Genomic DNA, 20,927 nt, shown 5'->3' with positions numbered 1-20,927 from the left:
GTGCCCGCACGGCATCATCTGCTTCCTAGCGTGCTGTCCCCCCTCGCCCCTGCTGGAGCCTGAAGACCTGTCGCTCAGGGGATCCTGGGGCTGGGGGCAGAAACGAGAGCCCACTGACCTGCAGGCTGTCCGAGGTCGCTGAGACTGGGGACGGGCTCCAGGGGCGACCACAAGGTGGAGCATAGTCATCAGAGTCCCCCTCAAAGTCCAAGCCGTGAACGTGGAGGAGGCGCTTTTTCTGAGTAGGACAGACACGAGCAAGAGGAGGAGACTCAGGTCAGCCTGACGGTGGGGACAAGATGCCCCCATCCTCCGGGCAGCAGGGTGGGTGCTTCCACAGGCACATCCACCTTTTGTGCTGGAAACCAGCCCGGACAAGCCTGGAGGAGGCACCAGGGGCCCCCAGAACCCACCCCTCATGGGGTCTGCATCCCAGCATCTCTTAGAAGAGCAGAAGGAAACACCTGCTTAGCTTTGAATGGCCGCTCAGAAGTGCTGAGGACCCAGGCCCCGGGGGACTGCAGCCTTGAGAGGCAGGCAGCCTTCCCCAGGGCCGGCAGGCTTCTCACCCCTCACCCCTCGGCACATGAGTGGTTCCCAGGGCGGGGAGGCAGAGATGGAGGGAGCTCCCGAGAGGCCCACAATCTCAAGACGCAAGAGCAGAGTTTAGTTCCAAACGCCTCCCTCACACTGGCTTTGATCCTGCAAGTGTATTGTGCAGGGAATTTCCCAGACACTGGATGGTATTCTGTACACTTACTAAATGGCGTGAATACAGTTTTCTTGTAAAAAGATGCATCTGTTCCCCAGGGAGCAGTGTGCGGACCTGGCTGGTGCTGAATCTCAGAATCCGTCACTCTCCGAGGGTCTCCATCCAACGTCACTGCCTGCCCCTCCTCTCCCTTCCCCTCCAACCTGCTTCCCTCTCGACATCCCACCCAGAAACCCCGGGGGTTACTTTGCTTGTCTTTATCAGCAGAAATAGTGGAAACAGAAACCCCAATAAAAACAGGTCGGGTATAAACAGGAAAAAAGTTCACAGAGGAAAGGCGGAGAGGGGTTGCTTCCCTGAAAGATGCAAAGGCCGTCTCTGGACGACAGACGTGCCCTCATGACCCGTGTGTCCCCAGGAGCCTGGCTGGATGGGCCGGGCAGGGCTGGTGGTCCAGGCAGGCCTCTCCGCAGGCCCTGCCATGCACAGCGTGCTTTGGGGTTTCCTATGGCAAGACCAGGTTCTGGGGGCACACTTGTTTGGTGCTCAGTGAGCTCAGAGACTGTGGGGCGTAGCGGAGGGAGGCGTGTCTCTGTGGACCTGCACTGTTAGCTAGTGGAGTCATGGGGAGCCTGAGATTCTCGGGAAATCAGAACCCGAGGCCCCAGTGGCAGGGAGGGCAGGGGCTGTTGGGGGAAGATTTACTTTGCTGCCAAGGGGCTGGGCCTGGGCCGCTGTGTCCAGTTCTCCGTCCTCATCTGTCTGCTCACTGTCTCCACCTCTGTCTCCAGGGCTCTGCCCAGGCTCATCTGCAACAGATACCTGCATGACTCTACCCGGGACAGAAGGACTGGGGCAAACCGTTCACCCACTCATCCACCCATCTGTCCAACCATCCAACCATCCCGCCATCCGCCCATCCCTCCACCCCTCCACCGCTCCATCCACTCATCCACCCATCTTCTGTGAGACAGCCAGGCAAGGCCCTCTGCTGGCCTCACAAAGACCAGTCCGAGCAGCAGTTATTGCTGGTCTGAATCACAGAAAACAAGTACCCTGCACCGGTTTCACCATGGTCGCCTCCACCACTCCCTAGATGATCTGAAGACACTGCAGTTGTGGCGGGCGAAAGCAGCCTGGAGCTAAGTCATATTGCCCCAAACAAACCTCCTCGCCCTCAGTCTCATCTCACCTGCTTCTCAGCAGGCCTGGCTCATTAGGAGGCAGGTGAGCCTCAGCCCAGGCTTCTCGCCCTCCTTTCTCTGCCCCCAGGGAGCCTCACCTGAGCCCCCAGGCCTGCCCTCCTGCGTGGCCACACTGCTCTGTCTTTTCCCCCATTCATTCACTCTGGCCTGGCCTGGGTTCTGTTCCCTGAGGTCACTCCGAAGAGTGACCCTGTGAGTGACGGGGTTTTAGAGCTGGAAGCCCAGTGGGCCGTCCACCTCCCTCAGGGGCCAAAGGCCCCTGTGAGCACGAAGGACTTACGGTTGACGGCGGGTGAGCGCTGCACTCGGTCAGGTGAACCTATAGCTGAAGAAAAGGCGCTGAGTTCCCTTCAGCTCCTGCCCGCCCTGTTACGGGGGCCTTGAGAAAACCCACTCACCACTGTGAAGGTCTCACTTAGAGGAGACCCTGGTGGCTCCCACCTGCTACCCCCCCGTCTGTGCTAGGCCCTGCCTGGGCCAGGTTTCAGAACCTTAATTTTCATCGTTTCTTATTCTTTTTTTTTTCAGTTTGAATACTTTTTTTAAAGGCACAGCTTCCCCAGATTTTGCGCTCTTTGCCTGCACCCTTTCTCCGTGTGCTGCACTCACAGGCATGAGCTGGGAGAACGCGGCCCCTGGGCCACCCCCAGCCTGAGATCCGCCTCACTGGGCGCGCGGGGCAGCAGCTGGAGTCGGATTTTTGTTGCGTCACAGCGCCACCTCCTGGCCCTTGGTGGTGACAGTTCTGAAACTGGCAGGTACTGGCTCCTGCAGCTCTGGACCTGGGCTGGGCACCAGAATCCCCGCCTCCTTTTACACAATGCAGATTCCTGAGCCCACCCCAGGCCCTAGAAATCAGCACCTCCTGGGACAGGCCCAGGCACGCAGGGGTCTGACGGGGCCTTCGGGGCTGCGATTCTGAGATGCTTTGCCCTGTGGCTTTTCCCCATGCTCCCTGTGGCTTTTCCCCATGCTCCCTGTGGCTCCCACCCCAGAGCCCTGCGGAGGACCACACTCCTGCTGCAGGAAGACCCCTGGGCTGGCTCTGGGCTGGCTGAGCGGGCGGGAGTGGTGGGATGTACTGATAGGCTCCAGCTGAGGCGGAGATACCAGCCCTGAAGAAGCAGCCTGGGAGGAGGAGGGAGACCCCCCCAAGAAGAGGTGACAGAGCCTCCCTGTGTCCCCAGGGCACTCCGTGTCGTCTCAGCGTGGTTAACAGGAGAGCTACTTTTCCTCTTAACAATGTCCTGGTTTTGATTTGTACTATGCCCTGGCACCCCTGTCCCTAAGGAGTCTTGGCACCCCATGGCCTGCTGCTCCAGGTGCTAAAAGCCATTACAGGTGAGGCTGCCTCTTGGCGGCCCGCCCTAAATCCGACAATGTGCTAAGATCCTTTGAAACACCTGTGCCGGGCAGAGTGAGTGTGTCCATGCTCTGGGGGCGGCCACGCCCAGCTTCTGCTCCTGCCTGTCAGCCTGGGGCTTTACAGGACCCAAGGCACAAGAAAGGCGCCTTCCCGGGAGGCCTGGGGGAGACACTTGGGCTGGGACACCGTGAGTTCACCCAATCCCAGAATCAGCATTTGCTCTGAATGTGCGGGGGGCACTCGCCTCGGTGTCCCAGATGGAGACATTCAAGATGTCAAGATCACAGACACCGGTCTGATAGGAGGCACCGGCCTGAAGGCTTGGTCAGGCTTAATGGCAGAGCCTGGGGCTCACATGACAGGGACGAACGCTGCTCAGTTACCTCTGTGCAGGGTCAGGGGGACTTCCAAACTCAGACATTTGCACATCCTTCCCCTGAAATATCTCTCTACCAAAATGCCTTAATAATGGACGGTACAGGTGAACACGTGTTCCGTGTACCGCACAGTCTGGATTTCAAGGTATTCAGGGAATAAACACTGGGATTCAAAACCTTAAAACAAACAATGGAGTCACAGTTTCTTTGAGTCCTGATAATGATCAGACTCACGGGGAATGTTTGCGGACGAGAGCGCGTCTAGGCCCCGAGTCAGGTGCTTAGGGAGGAAGGCTCACTGCTCACCTCCTCCCCGCAGCCGCTCGCAGAGGGACTGGACCACCTGGGCACTCCCGAAGTGCTTGAAGCGGGCCCTCACGTGTGCGTGGTACCACTCCAGGGAGCTGATCTTCACGACCCTGCAGAGACATGGGGCTCAGGTCGGCACCACCGCCCCAGACGGCACACATACGTGCTCCGCCACCCCAGGACGGGCCCCCAGTCAGCAGAACCACGTGCCCTCCAGGCCCTGGCTCACCTGGCCAGGTGGCAGGGGTCGCAGAGCCAGCCCTGCTCCTCTGGGTGGGCGTGGCTGCAGTCTTTGCAGGTGAAGAGGCTGCAGTCCAGGCATTGCCTTTTGGGGGCAGTGAGGAGCCGGTAGGGCTGCAGGCAGCAGGCACAGTGGGTGTCGTCCAGGTGGGCAGTGTCTGAGAGCAGCTCCCTCCTGGAGCTTTCCTTCTTAATCTTGCCCTTCAAACCCCTTGGGGAAATGTTGGAAACAAGAAAACACTGGACACCTTATTTTTGCAACAGGCTTTAAATGTAAACACTTGCACACGCACACACACAGACATAGACACACACACACACACACACACACACCACTCTCATATGCAGAAAACAGTGACCCCAGTCAGGTCAAGGTACCACGGGCAGCCCTTACCGTCCGCAGGGCGAACCCCACCCCACTCTCTCCTGGGGAAGGACCGGCAACCCTGTGCCATCTGGCAGGTTGGTATTTAAACACATTATTTTCATAGAAGTGAAATTGCATTTACACATTCTTGGAACTGTTTACAACTGTTAATCTTCCTAGGCGGTACACCCATGACTTTCTCTCACTGCCGAAGGCTTGTGGACCGAAAAGGCTCAGAAGCACAGGCGGGGGCGGTCCCGCCGCTGCCCCGGCAGCCTCCCAGAGAAGGAGACAACACCGAGGCTCGAGGGTGAGGGAAGTCAGATGGCGTTTCCTCCTCAAGCAGTTTTGGGTCCCTCCCAGCATAGGAGCAGATATAGTTGACTCCCCAGGTTTGTCCCCACAGAGCAAGGCTGAAATGGCTTGGCTTGGAGCGTGTCCAGAGCAGGAATGACCCAGCATCCAAGTCCCAGGAAAGCCAGTTCTCCCCACCAGTGGGTTCTCAGTAACAGCTTCCTGGTGAACTGGCCAGACTGGACTGTCTGGAAACTGTGCCCCCAGATCAGGAACACATCGCTTCTGTTCTGGATGTCAGAGGATGTCTGCCAAACATAATATTTTTAGTTTTAGGTGAGATCAAATTAATCCATCCTTAGTGACAGAAATTAGCCAGACACTAGATGCCACTGTCTCCGAGAACTTGGCGGAGGCTGTGGTTTCTGGGGACGCCCCAGAGCATGGTGGGGACTGAAGACAATGCAGTCATTCTAGGAACTTTTGGGAGCCTCCTTCTGGTTGAAGCGGCACTGACTGCACTTCATCGATTTCCCAACTCTTCATTAAAATACTCACAAAGACAGACACAAAAATGAGTCTTGTCTCAGCTTCGAAAACCAAGAAAAACTGGCCGAGTGGAGACAGGCACCTAGGAGGAATATTGCCATCCCCTGACTACTGTCTAGGAAGAGCTGCACCGACAAGGTAAAGAAAGTGTCTGCCGCAAACAGCAGAGCACCTGGGCCAGGTGGGAAGGGCCCCGTCTCCTCCATGTCTCCTCCTGCTGTATCTGCTTCCGCCAGAAAGCCTAGGGGCTCCCCCTTCGCTGTCTCCCAGTAAGCATCCCTCATTCTCTATCCTGGCAGAGCTGAACCCCCAGGGTCCAGCACAGCAGGAAGAAAGAGGAGGACTTATGGAGTACACTGCATCCCAGGATGTGAAGTCCTCCTAAACAAGAGCTCATGCCGTTCCTGAGAAAACAGCTTGAGGACGTGCTCCAGAGGACTGAAAAACGAATCCCAAGTATGACCCTTGAGAATAAGGTGCTGCAGTGGGAAAGTACCCATGAGTCACAGAATTAAGAGACAAAATTATTAAAAGTATGTCAACCAAACGAAACATAGTGAATTTGTGGAAGAGGACGAACATAATGTCATAAGAACTGAAGAGCAATCACACGGATCTAACATCTTGATTATATGAATAAATATCAGGAATTACAGTGAAGGTAACAGAAACCTGCTAAGTTCTTTGAGGTCCTTTGAAGAGAATGACCAACATGATGACAAGAAGGACAAAGAGGAAAGACGCAGTGGTGTGTGAACCGCAGGCCCCTGAGAGGGAGCCCCACAGGAACCTCGTAAGTGATCTTAGACCAGAGTCAACCTCCAGGCTGTGCTGGCAGCTCACTTCCTGGGTCAGCGCCTGTGTCTGCAGCCCTGGAGCTGCCTGTGTGTGGTGCCAGGTGGCCCAGCAAATTCCTTATTAGTATTATCATCCTTTCTAAGAGCAAGTGTGCACTGTGCCTCACACTAGGAGGAGTTTGGTGGCAGTCTCAGGCATTCCGGTCTGTTTACAGAGATTACAAAGCCACATCACCACCTGTTTGCCTTTCTGGGGAAGGTTCGCAGGCCTAATATTTGACTTGCGGGCTGTGCCCTCGGAAACAGGGTGTTCTGCTCGGGCGACTTCAGCCCTCACCCAGGGGCTTGAGTCACGCGTGCAATCGCATTTATCTGCTCCTTATTTAAACATTGGAACTTTTGCGTTTTTCTAATTTGGGAAACTTCTTTATCTTTCTGATTTTAAGACACTCTTTGTATCTCAAAGTTATGAATCATTGCTGTTTCTGTTAAAATTGTTTCTTCTAACTTTTTAAAATTAAAAATTATCATTTTAAATTCAGGTGTATCTGTTCAGTCAATACTTAGCAGTATTTGGTGTTGTGATTTCTACTGTGTTCCACCCCAAGATTATGTACATATTTACCTAGATTCTCTTCTAGGAATTTTCGTAGTTTCATGTTTTACATTTTTAATATACCATTTACAAACCTGATCTGCACTCATGGTCAAGTCCTAACACTTAGCTTTAACCAACCCTTCCCTTTCTCACTGGTATGAAATGTTGCTCTAATTGTACTGGAAATTGTTACGTGTACTTGACTGCATTTGGGGACTTTCATGTTGTTTCACTGATTATCTCTATCTGTGAAAGGACGATATTATTTTAATTAATGTAGCATTAAATATTTTTTATCATCTCATGGAACAAGGCTCTTCTTTCTACTCTTATTTAAACTGCTCTATCTTACATCTTTGTTTCATATATAAATATTTTTATTGAAGTACAGTCAGTTTTCAATGTTGTGTCAATTTCTGGTGTACGGCACAGTGCTCCAGTCAAATGTGAACCTACATCTGTTCATTTTCATTTTCTTTTTTTATGTATTTATGTATTTTATTGAAGTATAGTCAGGTTACATCTTTGCTTTTTATAGCATTTTCTCACATTCCCCAAAATGCCTTGGGAATTCGGCACTGATTCCTCGGGAGCTAACGTCTGTGCAGCACGACGCTCTTCCCGTGGAGAGGATGTGGTGTCACTTGTGATTGTTTATAGTTTTGGGACGTCGTTTAGTCATGTTTTGTCCTGTCCTTCACGTGGCTCCTGCACACCTCTTACGCGTGTATGTCTGGGTACCTCATATTTGTATTATGGACGGGATCTTTTTCTATGTTTGTTCTCTTTGGTTATTTTTGATGTCTACAAGGGGGACACTAATATTCTTTCATATAAAGAATACAAATATGTAGATATCTTTATATCTATGTAAAGATAAAAGATACCTTCTACAGTCAGACTACTACATGCCCTTTTCCTTGGGTTCATAGGAAACTCTCTTGGTTTTCATCATCTGCAGATAACAGGTTTGGCTCCCCTGCCCGTTGGTATAGTCTTTGTTTTGCTAGCTTCTCTAATTGCATCGGCTTCTAGAGCAATGCCAAGCTGGAGGTGGTAAGTGGTGCCGACAGAGACCCTTTTCTTGTCTTTGTTTCTAACATTTAATTTGTCACGATGGCTATTGTTCGAGGGATTTTATTCACCAGGTTAAAAGAAGTATCCTTTTATTTCAGTTTTACTAATATAAAAAATCATCAGAAATAGCATGCCGTCACGCACTTTCACAGCCCTGAGATAATCACAAGTTCGTCTAGTCAGCCGGGGCAATGCAGCCGACACAGCTTACTGTGATGCTGGACGTGCCCTGCACCTGTCTGTCCAGCACGGCAGCCACTACCCACGCATGTGCTACTGAGAACTTGACATGTGGCTAATGAGACAGAAGAACTGATTTTTAAATTGTATTGAACTAATTTAAATAGCCACACGTGGCCAGTGGCTTCTGAAATGGATGGTGCAGTTTTAGGCATATAAATATGGTGATTTAACTGGGCTGTGTTTTTCCTCTTTTATCTTTGTTAACATGGGGTATCAAGGTGAGCCTGTTGAATGTTTATTTCTGTTATGAAGCAGTTAAAATAGCACAGGAATTCTTTTTCCTTTGGGAATTTGAAAGATGAAAGTTCTGTCCATGAAAGCATCTCGACCCACCTCCTTTGAGAAGATACGTTCTTGGCAATTTATTCCTTTAATGGGCCAGGAGGAAAAAGAAGAGACTTCAGAGCAACTTCAGGGAAAAGCCAGGAGGATGTGGGAGAAGGAACACTGAGCATGGACATGGGATCGGTGAGGAGGGCAGAGCCCAAGGTCAGGGAAGACCAGGGCCAAGAAGGGGCTACTGATTGGGCCCCAAGGGGTTGCTGCCAGAACAGTTCAGTGGAACATGAGGTGGACGTAAGGATGTGCAGCCCCTGAATGTGGATGGTTTTGTCAAATAAAAGGAGTAAGATGTGCCAGCACTTAGAAGATGGGTGTTAGGGACGAGGGAAAGGCTTTCTGTGTTTTTTGGTTGGTTTGTTTTTGCTTTTGTTTTTGTTTTTGTTTTTGTTTCAATATGGTAATTGATCACACTGACATTCCAAGCAGAAGCCAGGAGGGAGAGAGGGAATAGCTGAGCTCAGTGGTCCTGAGCACCAGCACAGATCCCCGACCGCTCCCCCGGCATGCAGACTGCCTGATGTTCTCCAAGGGAACTGAATCCCAAAGAGAAGGGAAGGAGCTGACAAGAGCATAAGCAGCACTAATCGTCTTCCCGAGGTGGCTTTCTGGTCTAAGTAGCTGGTTTCTTGCACCAGGGACTGGAGCAAGAGACACTTACCTGCCCCCCTCCCACCTGGTCCCCTCCAGTGCTAACCCCTTGGGAGCCCCTAAGGGTCTTTCCTGCTTGAGAAGGCCAGGACAGCGAAGGCCAATAATGCTGGAGATTCAGTCAAAGACAAGGCGCCCTTTGAGCAAAGCCTGTTTCCCACCCACCCCCAGCCCTGCTCACCCCCAGGGGGTGGCCTCATCCATGGGAGGCTCACAGTTCAGGCCCAGCATGGGCAGCAGACTTGGTACAAGGAGGGCCGCCCTCCCACACAAGGGTCTGCTGAATTCTAAGGTCCCAAGTTCCTCCACAACCACACATCTTCACTGCAGCACCCCCCCAACCCCCCCCTCAGACTTGACAGTATGAAACAAGTATTAAGTCAAATCTATCCTAAAGTGCTTTTCTGATGCCAACATCATTAACATCTCAGTTTTGTGCATCTTTGACTTTTGCACCCCGGAGTGCAGCAGTGTGTTCTGATGGAGAGTCTGGAATAACATTACATGCTGTACATAAACAGCCACTGCCGAGTCCCTGGTCATACACGCCAGCTTCAGGGGGAGATTTATATCTGCCTGGGGCTAAAGCAAAGGCCAGGTGGCCTCCCCCTTCCTTCCTCTTGAGCTCCTGAAATAGCCTGCGAGGAAAGCCATTCAGATGTTCTCTCCAAGTGGCACCTGCCACTCAGGGGCCAGAACCCCAGGGACGTTCCTCCAGGTCAGTTCAGAGCAGAGCAGAGCAGTCTGCGTGGTCTGCCAGCTGCCCCGGTTCCCGGAACAAACGTGTTCTGTTCGAAATGTCCCCTTAGGAGGCTCACGGGGAAGACGCATGAAGACTGTCTAGTCTTTGGCCTTCATACTGGGACGGCCTCCGCCTTCCCCGCAGGGCTGAGCGCGTCCCCTGCACGTGGGTGGGGCCAGGCCTGGCCGAGGGGTCAGGGGCTTTCGCTACGTGGGGACAGTCTACCGGTCATGTGGGCATTAGTGGCGGGGACCTGGGCCAGCTCACTGGTCATGTGCTTTGACAGGAGAAGCCAGAGAGGTGCTGGCCCTGCCTTGTGGCAGAAGATGCCAGAACCTTCCCCCAGGCCCTGCCTGAGCGTCCTTCACAGGGCCGATGCTCCCATCTGGGGAGAAAATCCAACACTCACTTCCGTTAACTTTGTGCTAAAAGAAATGTAGCTTTTGTTCGATTGTTTTCTAACTGGTGAACTGGCTGGGTAGCCAGCTGTCTCTCGGGAAATTTGCTGCTGGCGAACTGGCCTTGAGCCTGTCCCTCTGTGCACCTGACGCATACGCAGGGCGGGAAGAGCCTTTCCAAGTGATGAATGTGCTTGTTTCTTGGTTTCACATTTTCTCCCCTGCTGACCTTGTTCTGACAATGACCTTGGTAGGTGTTGGCCAGGGTAGCCGGGCCATCCGTCTGCATCCCTTCTGGAGTGGGTCACAGACATCGGAAGCTCATGTGAACAAGCCCTGAGCCGCTCAGTTTGCTAAGGCCATCCACTTAGTGGTCACCCGAGGGCCAGTTTCTCCATTCAGTCTACTGTTGCTTCACGGATTAGAGACTAAGGAGCCAGGAGCAAACGCGAGGACCCCAAGGAGTTGTGGGGACACCGGGGTAGGAAAATGGGATGCTGCGGTGGCAGAAGGGTGATGTTGAAACTGGTTCAAAGCACAGATGAATGGTGAGCAGAGACTGGGAAGAAGGCAGTTTCTTTAAAACTGTCTGCAGTTTCAGAAGAGATCGTGGGTGTTTTCCGCAGAACCACCTGTGTCCAGACCCCACCCAGTCTTGATTCTAAGCTCATTTTGGCCGTGTCCTTCCTGAGTCTCTGCACCCACCCTGAGCAGAAGTTGAACCTGAGGGTTCTGGGCTCCCAGTGTCTCAGGACCACATGCCTGGGCCCTGCTCCTGGGGCTCATGGGGACACCGGAGAAAAGGCGTGTCACAGCGCAGTGAGCGAGAGACAAACACATTGAAAGATAAAACCCACAAAAACTGACAAAACCTTTCACTAAGTCCCTGCTGCTTACACAACTCTTCCCAAACGCAGCAGTAGCCGGACGTGCGTGTGGGCAGGGAGACCCGTGCCAGGGATGTGGCTGGCGCTCCAGCACTCCTGCCTTGGCTCTGACGCGGATTCCCCGCACGCGTGTATTTCCAGGGACGACGTAACGCGCTACAGGATTTAACAGGCCCACCCCCTGATCGTGACATGGCTGGCCAAAGAGACCCAGCAGGGGTGGCCAATCCTGAGCAGAAGGCCTCAGGTGCTTCTGAACAAGGAGATTGCCCTGACGTGACCGACTGGCTGGGACATGGCCCGACCCACAGGCACCCTAGGAGAAGGGGTGTCACAATCTATCTTTTTTTTTTTTTTTAAATAGAGGTACTGGGGATTGAACCCAGGACCTCGCACATGCCAAGCATGTGCTCTACCACTGAGCTGTACCCACCCCACCCCAACCTGTGTCTTTATGAGACCTCTTATCCCAATGGTACTTGGCGGTTTCCTGGGCGCGTCTCCCCTTTGCAACATGAAACAACTACAGGAAAACGGAAAGTAAGGAGGCTGGGTGTTGGAAGGACGTCGCCACAGGCAGGAAACGCACAGGGACTTCCACAAAACTCACCTCGGCTCTGTCTGGATGGGAGGAGGGGCTGGCCACCTCAAGGGTCTCCCTGGAGAGCTGGGGTCCCCCTCCCTCCCCTTAATCTGTGTTTCTCTGTACGTATAGAACGGGAGGGTCTGTGGTGCTGTTTACAATAAAAGTGACAGCAGTTGGGCTGCCTGGAGGGGGTGTGGCGTGATCCTGGGAAGAGGGTCCACAGAGGGGAAAGGCTGGGCTTTGTCACCGAGAGCGTGTGGTCCTCAGCCTGGGAGCTCCTCTGGGGGAAAAAGTGAGTTTTGGGAGTTTTCACAGCCAGAGGAGGAGTGAGAGGGAGGGGCCTCAGGCAGTGGAGAAGCGGGGTGGTCAGAGGGAGAGGCAGGGACCAGGGACAGGGCGATGGCAGCCCTGGATGGATGTCGGCCAAGGCCTGTGGCCACAGCCTGGGGTCCTGTGCAGCTGAGTCAGGGCCCAGCAGTGCCCAGAGCCCAGTGGGCTGAAAGCAGCCTCGTGATGAAAACCTGGGGGTGACCGGGAGCCCAGGGCAGGGCCGGGGGCTGCACAGAGCAGCAGCAGGAAGCCTCGCGGTGCGGATGCAGCCCCTGCCCCACTCTCACGAGAGGTGCTGGGCTCAGCGGAGCGTGCCCAAACGATTTGTCAGTTTGTCTCAGACTCCACTCCCTGTCAGGACCCAGGGACCCCTCCCCGCGGCTCCGTCTCTGTCTCCTCGGGGGCCCCGTCTTTCAGTCTATCTGCCCTCCCGCGGTGGTCTCCTTCCGCCCTGTGGCTTTAAAGACTGGGGTCAGCTGGATAACGCTCCCTTCACCCTCGATGTCCTAGAACCTCCGACTGCGCCGCCGTACGTGGCAAAAGGGGCTTTGCAGGTGTGATTAAGTCGAGGACCTCGAGCCCAGGGGGTGATCTGGGTCACCTGGGTGGGCCCAGGGCGGCCACAAGGTCCTTACAAGGGAAACAGAGGGCAGGGGGTTCAGAGGGAGAGAGGTGGGAGGCAGAGGGCGGAGAGAGAGAGAGACTGGAAGATGCTGGTGGCCTTGAAGATGGAGGAGGGGGCAGGAGGCAAGGAGTGTGGGCGGTTTCGGGAAGCTGGAAAGGGCAAGGGGAGTACTACCTCCTGGAGCCCCTAGAAGGAAGGCGGCCCCGCCAACACCTTGATTGTAGGACTTCTGAGCTCCAGAAATATGAGAGCGATTTGTGAGTTTTAAGCCACCGGGCTCGCAGTGAGCGTGGCAGCCGTGTCATCCGCGTGGCGAAAACTGCCACAGCCCACCCCGTCTGCGCCCGGCCCAGGACGCTGCCGGGCCCCGGGCGGCTAGCAGGCAGCCCGAGGTCAGCGTGCCCGTGCACCCCCTGGTCTCCACCCTCGCCTTCCCAGGTGAGGGGACAACACCTCCACCCCTGGTAACTCAGGCCACGACTCTGGACTCACCCTTGACCTTGACCAGAGCCCCCCATGTCCAGTCCATGGGCGAACTTGCTGCCTCTCCCTTCAAAGCTCATCTGACCACTTCTCTGTAGCCCTTGGCCTGCAGAGCAGAAGCCGGGTCCTGCTACCCCGCTGCCCGAAGGCCTGCAGCTCAGAGAACGGCCCAGTCCCGCAGGGGTCTGCGGCCCCCATGCGGCCCGCACCCATCTCGGCCTGACCTCCCCCCTGCTCCCCCGCAGCAGCCTGAAAGGCGCTCGCTTGGCTATGTGCCTCCCCCACCTGGAGACTTTACTCAGTGTCTCCTTCTCGGTAGGCCTACTGACCTACAGGGCACACCAAGACAAGACAACATGACGGAGGTCTGGGGCAGGGATGTGGGAAGGAGAGGCGGAGTCAGTAACACCAGGGGGGTTTTAGCTCAGCCGGGGGGGGAGAGATGTTCAAAATGGCGCCGGGGCCTCCGTGGTGAGGACAGGGTGCCACCCACACGGTTGGAAAGAAAGGCCCTCGACCCCAGCTTCCGGGTGGTACAGACCCGCATCAAGACTTTCCCTGTTCACCACCTTTAGCTCTTCCGTTCTTGCAGTGTGGTGGCCCCGGCATTGCCCGGCTGGGCAGACAACGTCACCCTGGGGCTGCCTCAAGTTGAAACTATTCAGGGAACATCTGACCATCAGGAGGAAAGTCAGATCCCTGTGTTTTAATGATGAAGACACTGAGGCCAGAAAGTGGAACGTTTCCCAGCGCCTGGCTTCCCTCCAGAGTCCTGCACCCGAGCGCATGCTGCCCACCCACCCACTGAGCCCCCAGGTGACGGCCCCTGCAGAGGACATCGGGGGGCCAGGTCCTGGGGCTCCGCCACATGCACTTACTCTAGTCTCTCCTCTTCTTTCCTTCTGAGGTCAAGGTCCCGCTGAACCACTTCCCACACATGCTTGGCCTCTTCATCCGTGAGCTTGGAAAGATCCAGTTTTTTCCCCATCTCTGCTTCTCGTCCGAGTCACGCCTGGAGCAACACAGGACCACGGGGGTCAGCCCAGGAAGCCCGAGGAGGCTGACCAGTTCTCAGAGGAAGAGGCGAAAACACAGAAAATGCCCATTTCCCAGCAGTCAGAACCTGGGTTAAACGGTTTTTCTTAAACAGGCAAACGCTGACTGGAAATCTGGACAGCTGAAATAAACGAGCCCACGTGTGGACTTCACACACCCAGGAGTCAGACTGCAGGTGACGCTGTGCCATTTCCGAAGGCAGTAAAGATCCCAGTGAGTGTCAAAAGGATTCAAAGGGAGGAAAAATCCAAACGTCAGAGGCCAAGGTACGCAGAACTTCACCACCTCGCTTGCTGCTCGCGGCGGGCTCCGGGGACCAGGAGTCAGAAGTGCAGACTTCCAGGCCCCGCCCCGCCCTCCACGTTCAGGATCCGCCCTTTAGCCGCATGCTCTGGCCCCTCTACCTGTCTCTGCCTGCCCCGTCATGCCCGGCCCTCGAGCATTTCTTCACCCCTCTTAACGGCTGGTGGTCACACATGAAGACGGTGGCTTCTACCTGGCACACGGCGGGTGCTCCTCTGTGCTCCCACCTCTCTGGTCTGCACAGGCCATCCAGGGGCCCCCTGGCCACAGGCTCTGGCTGCTACACCCAGACCAGCTCTGCTCTGGGCACCAAGGCTGGGGGAAGGCTCTGTCTGGGTGAAGGGTGCCGTGCGGGTGACTGAAAGTTTGAGAGCCTGTGTGATTTCAGTGGGTCCTCATTAAGGACTGAAATCTGCTTCTCAGGCACTGGAGAAGAGTCCCGCCTGTCTGCTGTCACTGGGGAGCCTTAACACCAACCGAAAGATGCGATTTTGCTTCTAAATTCTGGGGAGCAGCTTCCTTTCACTGCTGCTGACCACCCAAAAGTGCTCACTGAGGAAATGGGAACAAAATGTGCTCTGTGCGAGCGAAGAACTCTGACTGTGCTGTACAGGACGTTGACTATGAAAAGTGACATTTCCGGAGCACCACTCAGATCCCAGTTGAAATGAAAATTTCCACAGACACCCCATGGCTGTCAACTAAAGCGTTTCCTGGCTTGTGCCTTAAAATTGGTGAAAAATAATTTCTTAAATTTTTTGCACGGACCCCTCAGTATTTCCCTCCCCAGGCACCATGCTGCCTGGGAGCCGTGCATGGAGGGGCGGCCCTGGTGTGCCAGGATCATCCAAACCATTTTCCTGACAGTTGAGTTTAGATTTTGGACATGAAAACATCAAAACAAAACTGACTCTTGATGCTCTCCCAGAGCACATCGTTGCTACTTAAAAAAAAAAATTGGAACAAAAAGTCATTTGATGGATGACTGGAGTTTATTCACTTCTGTTTTTTGCCATGTTTGAAAAAAAATTATATCAGAAGCACATTCACTGAAATTCTGATGAAAACCGTGCCCACCAGCTGAGCAGGTGCACTTCTCTCTCTTCTTCTAAAGGAAGAGTCACAACCCCAGGCCTCATTTCAAGAAACTTGAACCATGAGGTGTGAGGGAGGAAAGCAAAACAGAAGGAAACTAGTGTATTGTTCTTGTTCTGCAAGCTTGACCACAGTACAGCGTGTCAGTGACTGAGAAGTGGGCGCGGGCGAGGGGGGTGCCGGCCGGGGGTGGGCTGGGGGCGAGGCCCAGGCTGGCTGCCCGCTGCTGAGATGCGCACAGGGGAGGCCAGCGCGCAGGGGCAGGCAGACGGCCCCACACGCCTCCAGGGAGCCCTGGCCTCGTGGCTCAGTACCGCCTTGGAGGTTCCAGGGGTGACTCTGGGTTGTTAAAAAAAAAAGTGACTTATGTTCACTATGCTCTGTTTAATAAAGCCGGTAATGATGCGATACAGACTTTGAAAAGCAAGCATCCCACATAGCTAGGCCAAGAACAGACTCATGGTGCCTCACGGATGAGACGTTACCTGAAAGATTTCACCTCTTGCTCTTGCTTCAGCTCCAGCCCAGCTTCTGGGTGAGCAGGAGGTGCAGGGACAGTGATTCCAAATTTCAGACACGGGCTGTGCCCCCTACAGGGCGTGACGTCTCGGGGGAGCCCTTTCCCAGGACAGCCAAGGGCCGGGAGCCTGTGGTCCACAACCTGGGACTTTATCTACTGCGACCAAGTCTTCCCATTTAGTGAATTAATAGAATGCAGAAAAGCTGAAAGCTTTTTAAAAACTGTCTTTAAATGAAATAATGCCATTTGGAGCAACATGGGTGAACCCAGAGATTATCATCGCACTAAGTGAAGTAAGTCAGACAGAGAAAGACAAATATCACATGATGTTGCTTATATATGGAATCTTAAAAAAATACAAATTTTATTTACAAGCCAGAAATAGACTCATGGACATAGAAAACAACCTGTGGTTACCAGAGGGGAAAGGAGGGGAGGGATAAATTAGGAGTTTGGGATTAACAGATATACATGACTATATATAAAACAGATAAACAGCAAGGACCTGCTGTGTAGCACAGGGAACTGTGTTCAATTTCTTGTAATGAGCCATCATGGAAAAGAAACTGAAAAAATATACATGTATGTATGTATATGTATAACTGAATCACTTTGCTGTGCACATGAAACTACCATTGTAAATTGACTACACTTCAATAAAAAATAAGAAGAAAAAATTACCTTTAGAAAATAATCTTAAATTGAATGGAGAATATGTTTGCTTTCAGCAGTTAAAATGCATAATAAACCAAAAGTCACTGGCATTTGGGGAGTGTGTTGCTAGCATCCCCTCTGGACTGTCAGGCTGGTTCAGTGATGGAGGCACTTGGGGGTGGTGGAAGGCACTGCCAAGCCGAGGGACCCACGTGGATTCATAGAGGGGAGAACCTTCCTTCCAGCCACAGGCATTTCTCCCGCCACTCCCCGTTTTGCTTGCTCACTAAGACCCTGATCTCCACCCGCAACAGCCAAGAGGGAACATGGGAGCAGAGGACAGGCTGGACGCATGGAGGGTGCAGGGCTCTGGACCTGCCGTGGCCTGGGGGAGCCTCCCAGGGCGTGTGTGGTGGGGCCCCCACCAGGCTCTATCTGTCTGCTCCTGGTTCCATTCTGGGGTAGATAACTCCTAGTCATGAGGTTCCTGAACAAAACACTTTCGATTTGCGCCAGCTCCACGGCTCAGATTTAATCACATTTTCATCTTTGAGACTGTTAGGCCCTCCGTGATCATTGAACAGTTATGATGGAGAAAAGAGAGGGTGACACGGAGGTTAACGAGTTGGAAAGAGACAGAGGAACTGGTTTTATAGAATGTGTATCCAGACCTCTGAATTCCAATGATCTGTCATCTTTTATCTGTCAACGATTTGAGTTCATATTTTGGCTACATTAATTAAAGGGACATCTGGGCAAGGATTCCTCCCACACAAAACTTGGCCTGACCACCTCTTGGGTCTGCTGCCCCTGAGCCTGGGGACTATGGCATTGAGTAGTCACCGTCTGAACAGATAAACCGCAAAGCAAGTCAAAGTTCCCGGTTAAGTACCCAACTAAGGATGACAGGAAAGCTCTCTGACTCAGAATCAGGTGGGCAGCTCCTGCTGATAAAGGTGCCGGCGCATTCCTGAGGGAAGGCGGAGGTGCCAGCTGGACGAGGGGGGGGGGCTCTGCGTTAACCCTTTGTGGCTGTTGCCCAGATGCTGCCCTGTGAGTTTATTTCTGCGGGCAGGGCCTGCCGCCCATCAGTAGGAAGCAAACCCTCAACCCGCGTCAGCTGCAAAACGAGCCCATTTGCATCCAAAAGGCCCGCCGCCCCCTGCAGGAGCACCAGACCCACCTGCGGTGTGGCCCTGAGGCTCTGAAATCGCTGGCAGCGGCTGCGCTGAGCGGGCGCCCTCCCTTCCCGCCCCCTCTCTGCTCCCCCAGGCCCGGGGAAGCTTGTTCATACACATGTCCTGCACTTGCAGCTGAAGCCTCAGCTCCAGCCTCCCCAGCAAGGGCAGGTCCCAGGGTGAGGCTGTGGGATGACGATGGGGTTGAGGGTCAGGACCTGGCTTCCTATCCCAGTTCAGGTACCAGTTGGCCCTGCGACCTGGGACAAGTTCCCTTCCTCTCTGGGTCTCGGTTTTCTCATCTGTACCAAGGAGCCCAGTCAGGCTCTGTGACCTCCCTGGTCCTCTCCAGCCCTGTGTGATGCCAGGGAGTCAGGGTTAAAGGGAGAGGTTACAGGATGGGGAGGGGGAGAGGGCGCTTCCTCCAGAGGTTGTTTCTGAAAAGAACAGGACAGTCAGCCCTCGAAGGCTGGCCCAGCCGCACGAACTGGGCGCATGTGGGCAGTCACCACACTGCCATCAGAGGCACCGAGGCCACCCTCCCGAGCACAGGGCCCACAAGGCTCTGGACCCGCTTCACCAGCCCCAGGTCTCCCACCTGGAGGACGCACTCCGCTGGCTTAACTTGTCAGTCACTAATGCCTTAATCCGTAAGCCCCACTGACTTCTGCGTGCCTGGAATCATCTTCAGTCAGTCCTGTGGGGCACCTGCCACTGTGCCCAGATTTAGGATTTTGGGGAACACAGGAGCCTATGATTGGTGCTCGGATTCTAAGGCGTGAGACCCTGGAGATTCAGGGTTGGGAATTCAGGAAAGCTGGGGCTGGCTGCGGTCAACTGAGTGAGCTGACAATCCGGTGGAGAGGTGTCCGCTGGAGGACCGAGGTGAATGCACTGAGCCCAGGTGCCCACGTCACAGCTCTGCTGCCGTGGGCTGCAAGCCCTGGCCCTCTCCCTGGGCTCCGCGGCCATGGGCAGTCCCACCCTGCACCTAGTGGGGGGCCTCCCCTCCCCTCCCCCATTGTCATTCCCACTTCTAAGAAAGAAATACATAACTAAGATTCAAAAAGTCACACATGAAAATGGAAAGGCCCCAACTCAGCTGCAAATGAAGCAAGATTTTCAACATTTGGTTGAGGTAAGTAGGAAGCAGGTGTCTCAGCCTGGGAACCCGTAGGGGATCGGTAAGGGGGTCTGGCTCAGGCAGGGGTCTGGGGCGCCTCACATGTCTGCAGACCCTTCCCACATCTCCACAGCAAGGGGGGTGGGCCAGGTCCGCATGCTCAGTGGCAAACAGAAGGTAGCTCCAATAAGACTGCGGCTTTCAGAGGCCCAGGGTCCAGCACGCCTCCTCCAGTGCCCGGACGCCAGCTGGGCTCTCTCTTCCCTGCTGTGCAGGAGGGGTCGCTCTCCAAACAACCCTGGGCCCCTGGGCGACCAGCCCGAGTGAGTCTCCTCTGCTGCAGCCTCAGCCCTGGCAGCATGTAGATCTGGGATAGGGCTTCTGAAAAAAACCACTGTTTTGCCCAAAATGGGCTCCCCGAGGATCCAGATCAGTCTGATCAGACTATCCGGGGCAGGCCTGGGTGCGCTGGGCGGGGGGCGCCCTCCTCATCAGCCTGGACCAGGCCCCGGGGGCCGCTGGGGGTGTGCACACCGGCAGAGCCGCACGTGCCACCGCGGACTCCCCCCGAGCCCGGGTGTGCCGTCCTGGGCGCCACGGGGCCCCGCCGCTCCCCCTTCTCCCCAGACTCACCGATTCCTTCCTGGGGGCGTGTAGCCCTGGTCCAGACCCCGGGGTCGCTGTCTCGGATCCTGCTCGGGAGGGAGAGGCGACAGACGAAGCGGGCTGATCCGGGCCAGGCAGGGCTCAGGGCGCCAGGGGCCGGGGCTCCGGACCTGCCTGGGGACCCGCGGGCGGCTGGCGAGGCCCCGGAGCCGGCCCCCGTGTCACGAGGGAGCGCCCCGCCCAGCTCCGGGAGCGCCGGGCACCTCCGGGTGCGGGAGGAGGCGGGGCGGGCACCCCGGGCGCGGGAGGAGGCGGGGCGGGCACCCCGGGCGCCCGAGCGGGAGGCGCCAGTGCAGAGCCCATCGCTCCGCGCTCCAAGCCACGTCGCGGAGAAAAGCGGCGGCGGGGAGGGGGGAGCTGAGCCCACACTGGGCCAGTCGCGCGAGTTTGCCCTGCCCTCGGCGCCAAGGGGCCGACCCGTTTGCCTTTTGCGCCCTAGGAGCGCGCGGTACCTCGTTTAATTCCCATCCCAACTCTGCAGGCAGAACGCTATTTACTCCGGCTTTACAGGTGGGTAAACTGAGGCTCCTAAAAGAGCCTTACCCAAAGCCACAGACTAATACGTGGAAACGCCAGCTGGTAAGTGGGACTTTGGACCCACGATTTCCTGCGGCGGATCCGCGCGCCTCCACGCCTCCCCTCCCGCCTGGACGCGCGGCTGGACCGGAGAGCCAACGGGGGAGGAAGGCCGCGTCGCCGGGAGGGCACCGAGACCTCGCCCACCAAGGAAAGTCCCGCAGGTCACAGCCGCGGTTCTCGTCGGAGCCAGCATCCTCGCGCAGACAGAACGCGGTGCGGACGCCAGTATGCGGTGCTGGGGAACCCGCTCCGAGCTCGCGCGCCTCCGCCGCACTCCCCTCGCCCAGACTCAGGGGCGCTGCAAACTCGGAGCGTCCCAAGCACCGCCACCAGCTCCAGCCCACCGAGCCTCTTGTCCTGCTCAAATCCCATAGACATTAAGGGAATCACCATCTTCGCTCTCCCTTCCGGAGTTGGGCAAGTCAGAGCCCTCTTCCCTCCTCCCTCTCACTTACTAAGAAAAAAAAAAAAATCAAACAAAAGGTACATTCTTTCCCCTAGGAACTACTTTTGAAACTTTCCGTATCTGCAGAATAGGCCCACGAATGCAAACAGATACGTAACTAATCAGTGCTGTT

The 20,927-nt window shown here is 55.0% G+C and overlaps 1 protein-coding gene across 7 annotated transcripts in view; it reads right to left on the bottom strand.

The window, feature by feature from the left end:
- Positions 1–19,910, bottom strand: part of MLPH (melanophilin) — a 39,857-nt gene extending 19,947 nt beyond the window's left edge. Inside the window, exons 1-7 of one of the 7 annotated variants that reach the window (XM_032480584.1) lie at positions 19,738–19,910; positions 14,054–14,187; positions 4,199–4,420; positions 3,967–4,079; positions 2,198–2,242; positions 1,418–1,521; positions 119–238 (exon numbers count right to left, since the gene is read on the bottom strand). In XM_032480584.1, coding sequence (XP_032336475.1) covers positions 119–238; positions 1,418–1,521; positions 2,198–2,242; positions 3,967–4,079; positions 4,199–4,420; positions 14,054–14,163 — 714 coding nt within the window. In that variant the 5' untranslated portion in view covers positions 14,164–14,187; positions 19,738–19,910. Of the gene's footprint in view, positions 1–118; positions 239–1,417; positions 1,522–2,197; positions 2,243–3,966; positions 4,080–4,198; positions 4,421–14,053; positions 14,188–14,388; positions 14,545–19,737 lie in introns of those variants that run through there. The other 6 variants (XM_032480580.1, XM_032480583.1, XM_032480578.1 and 3 more) reach the window with 6 other exon arrangements.
- Positions 19,911–20,927: the final 1,017 nt, after the last annotated feature.

This window comes from Camelus ferus, chromosome 5, assembly GCF_009834535.1.
Source record: "Camelus ferus isolate YT-003-E chromosome 5, BCGSAC_Cfer_1.0, whole genome shotgun sequence".
NCBI classification, from domain to species: domain Eukaryota; kingdom Metazoa; phylum Chordata; class Mammalia; order Artiodactyla; family Camelidae; genus Camelus; species Camelus ferus.
This window is presented reverse-complemented; position numbering and strand designations above follow the sequence as displayed.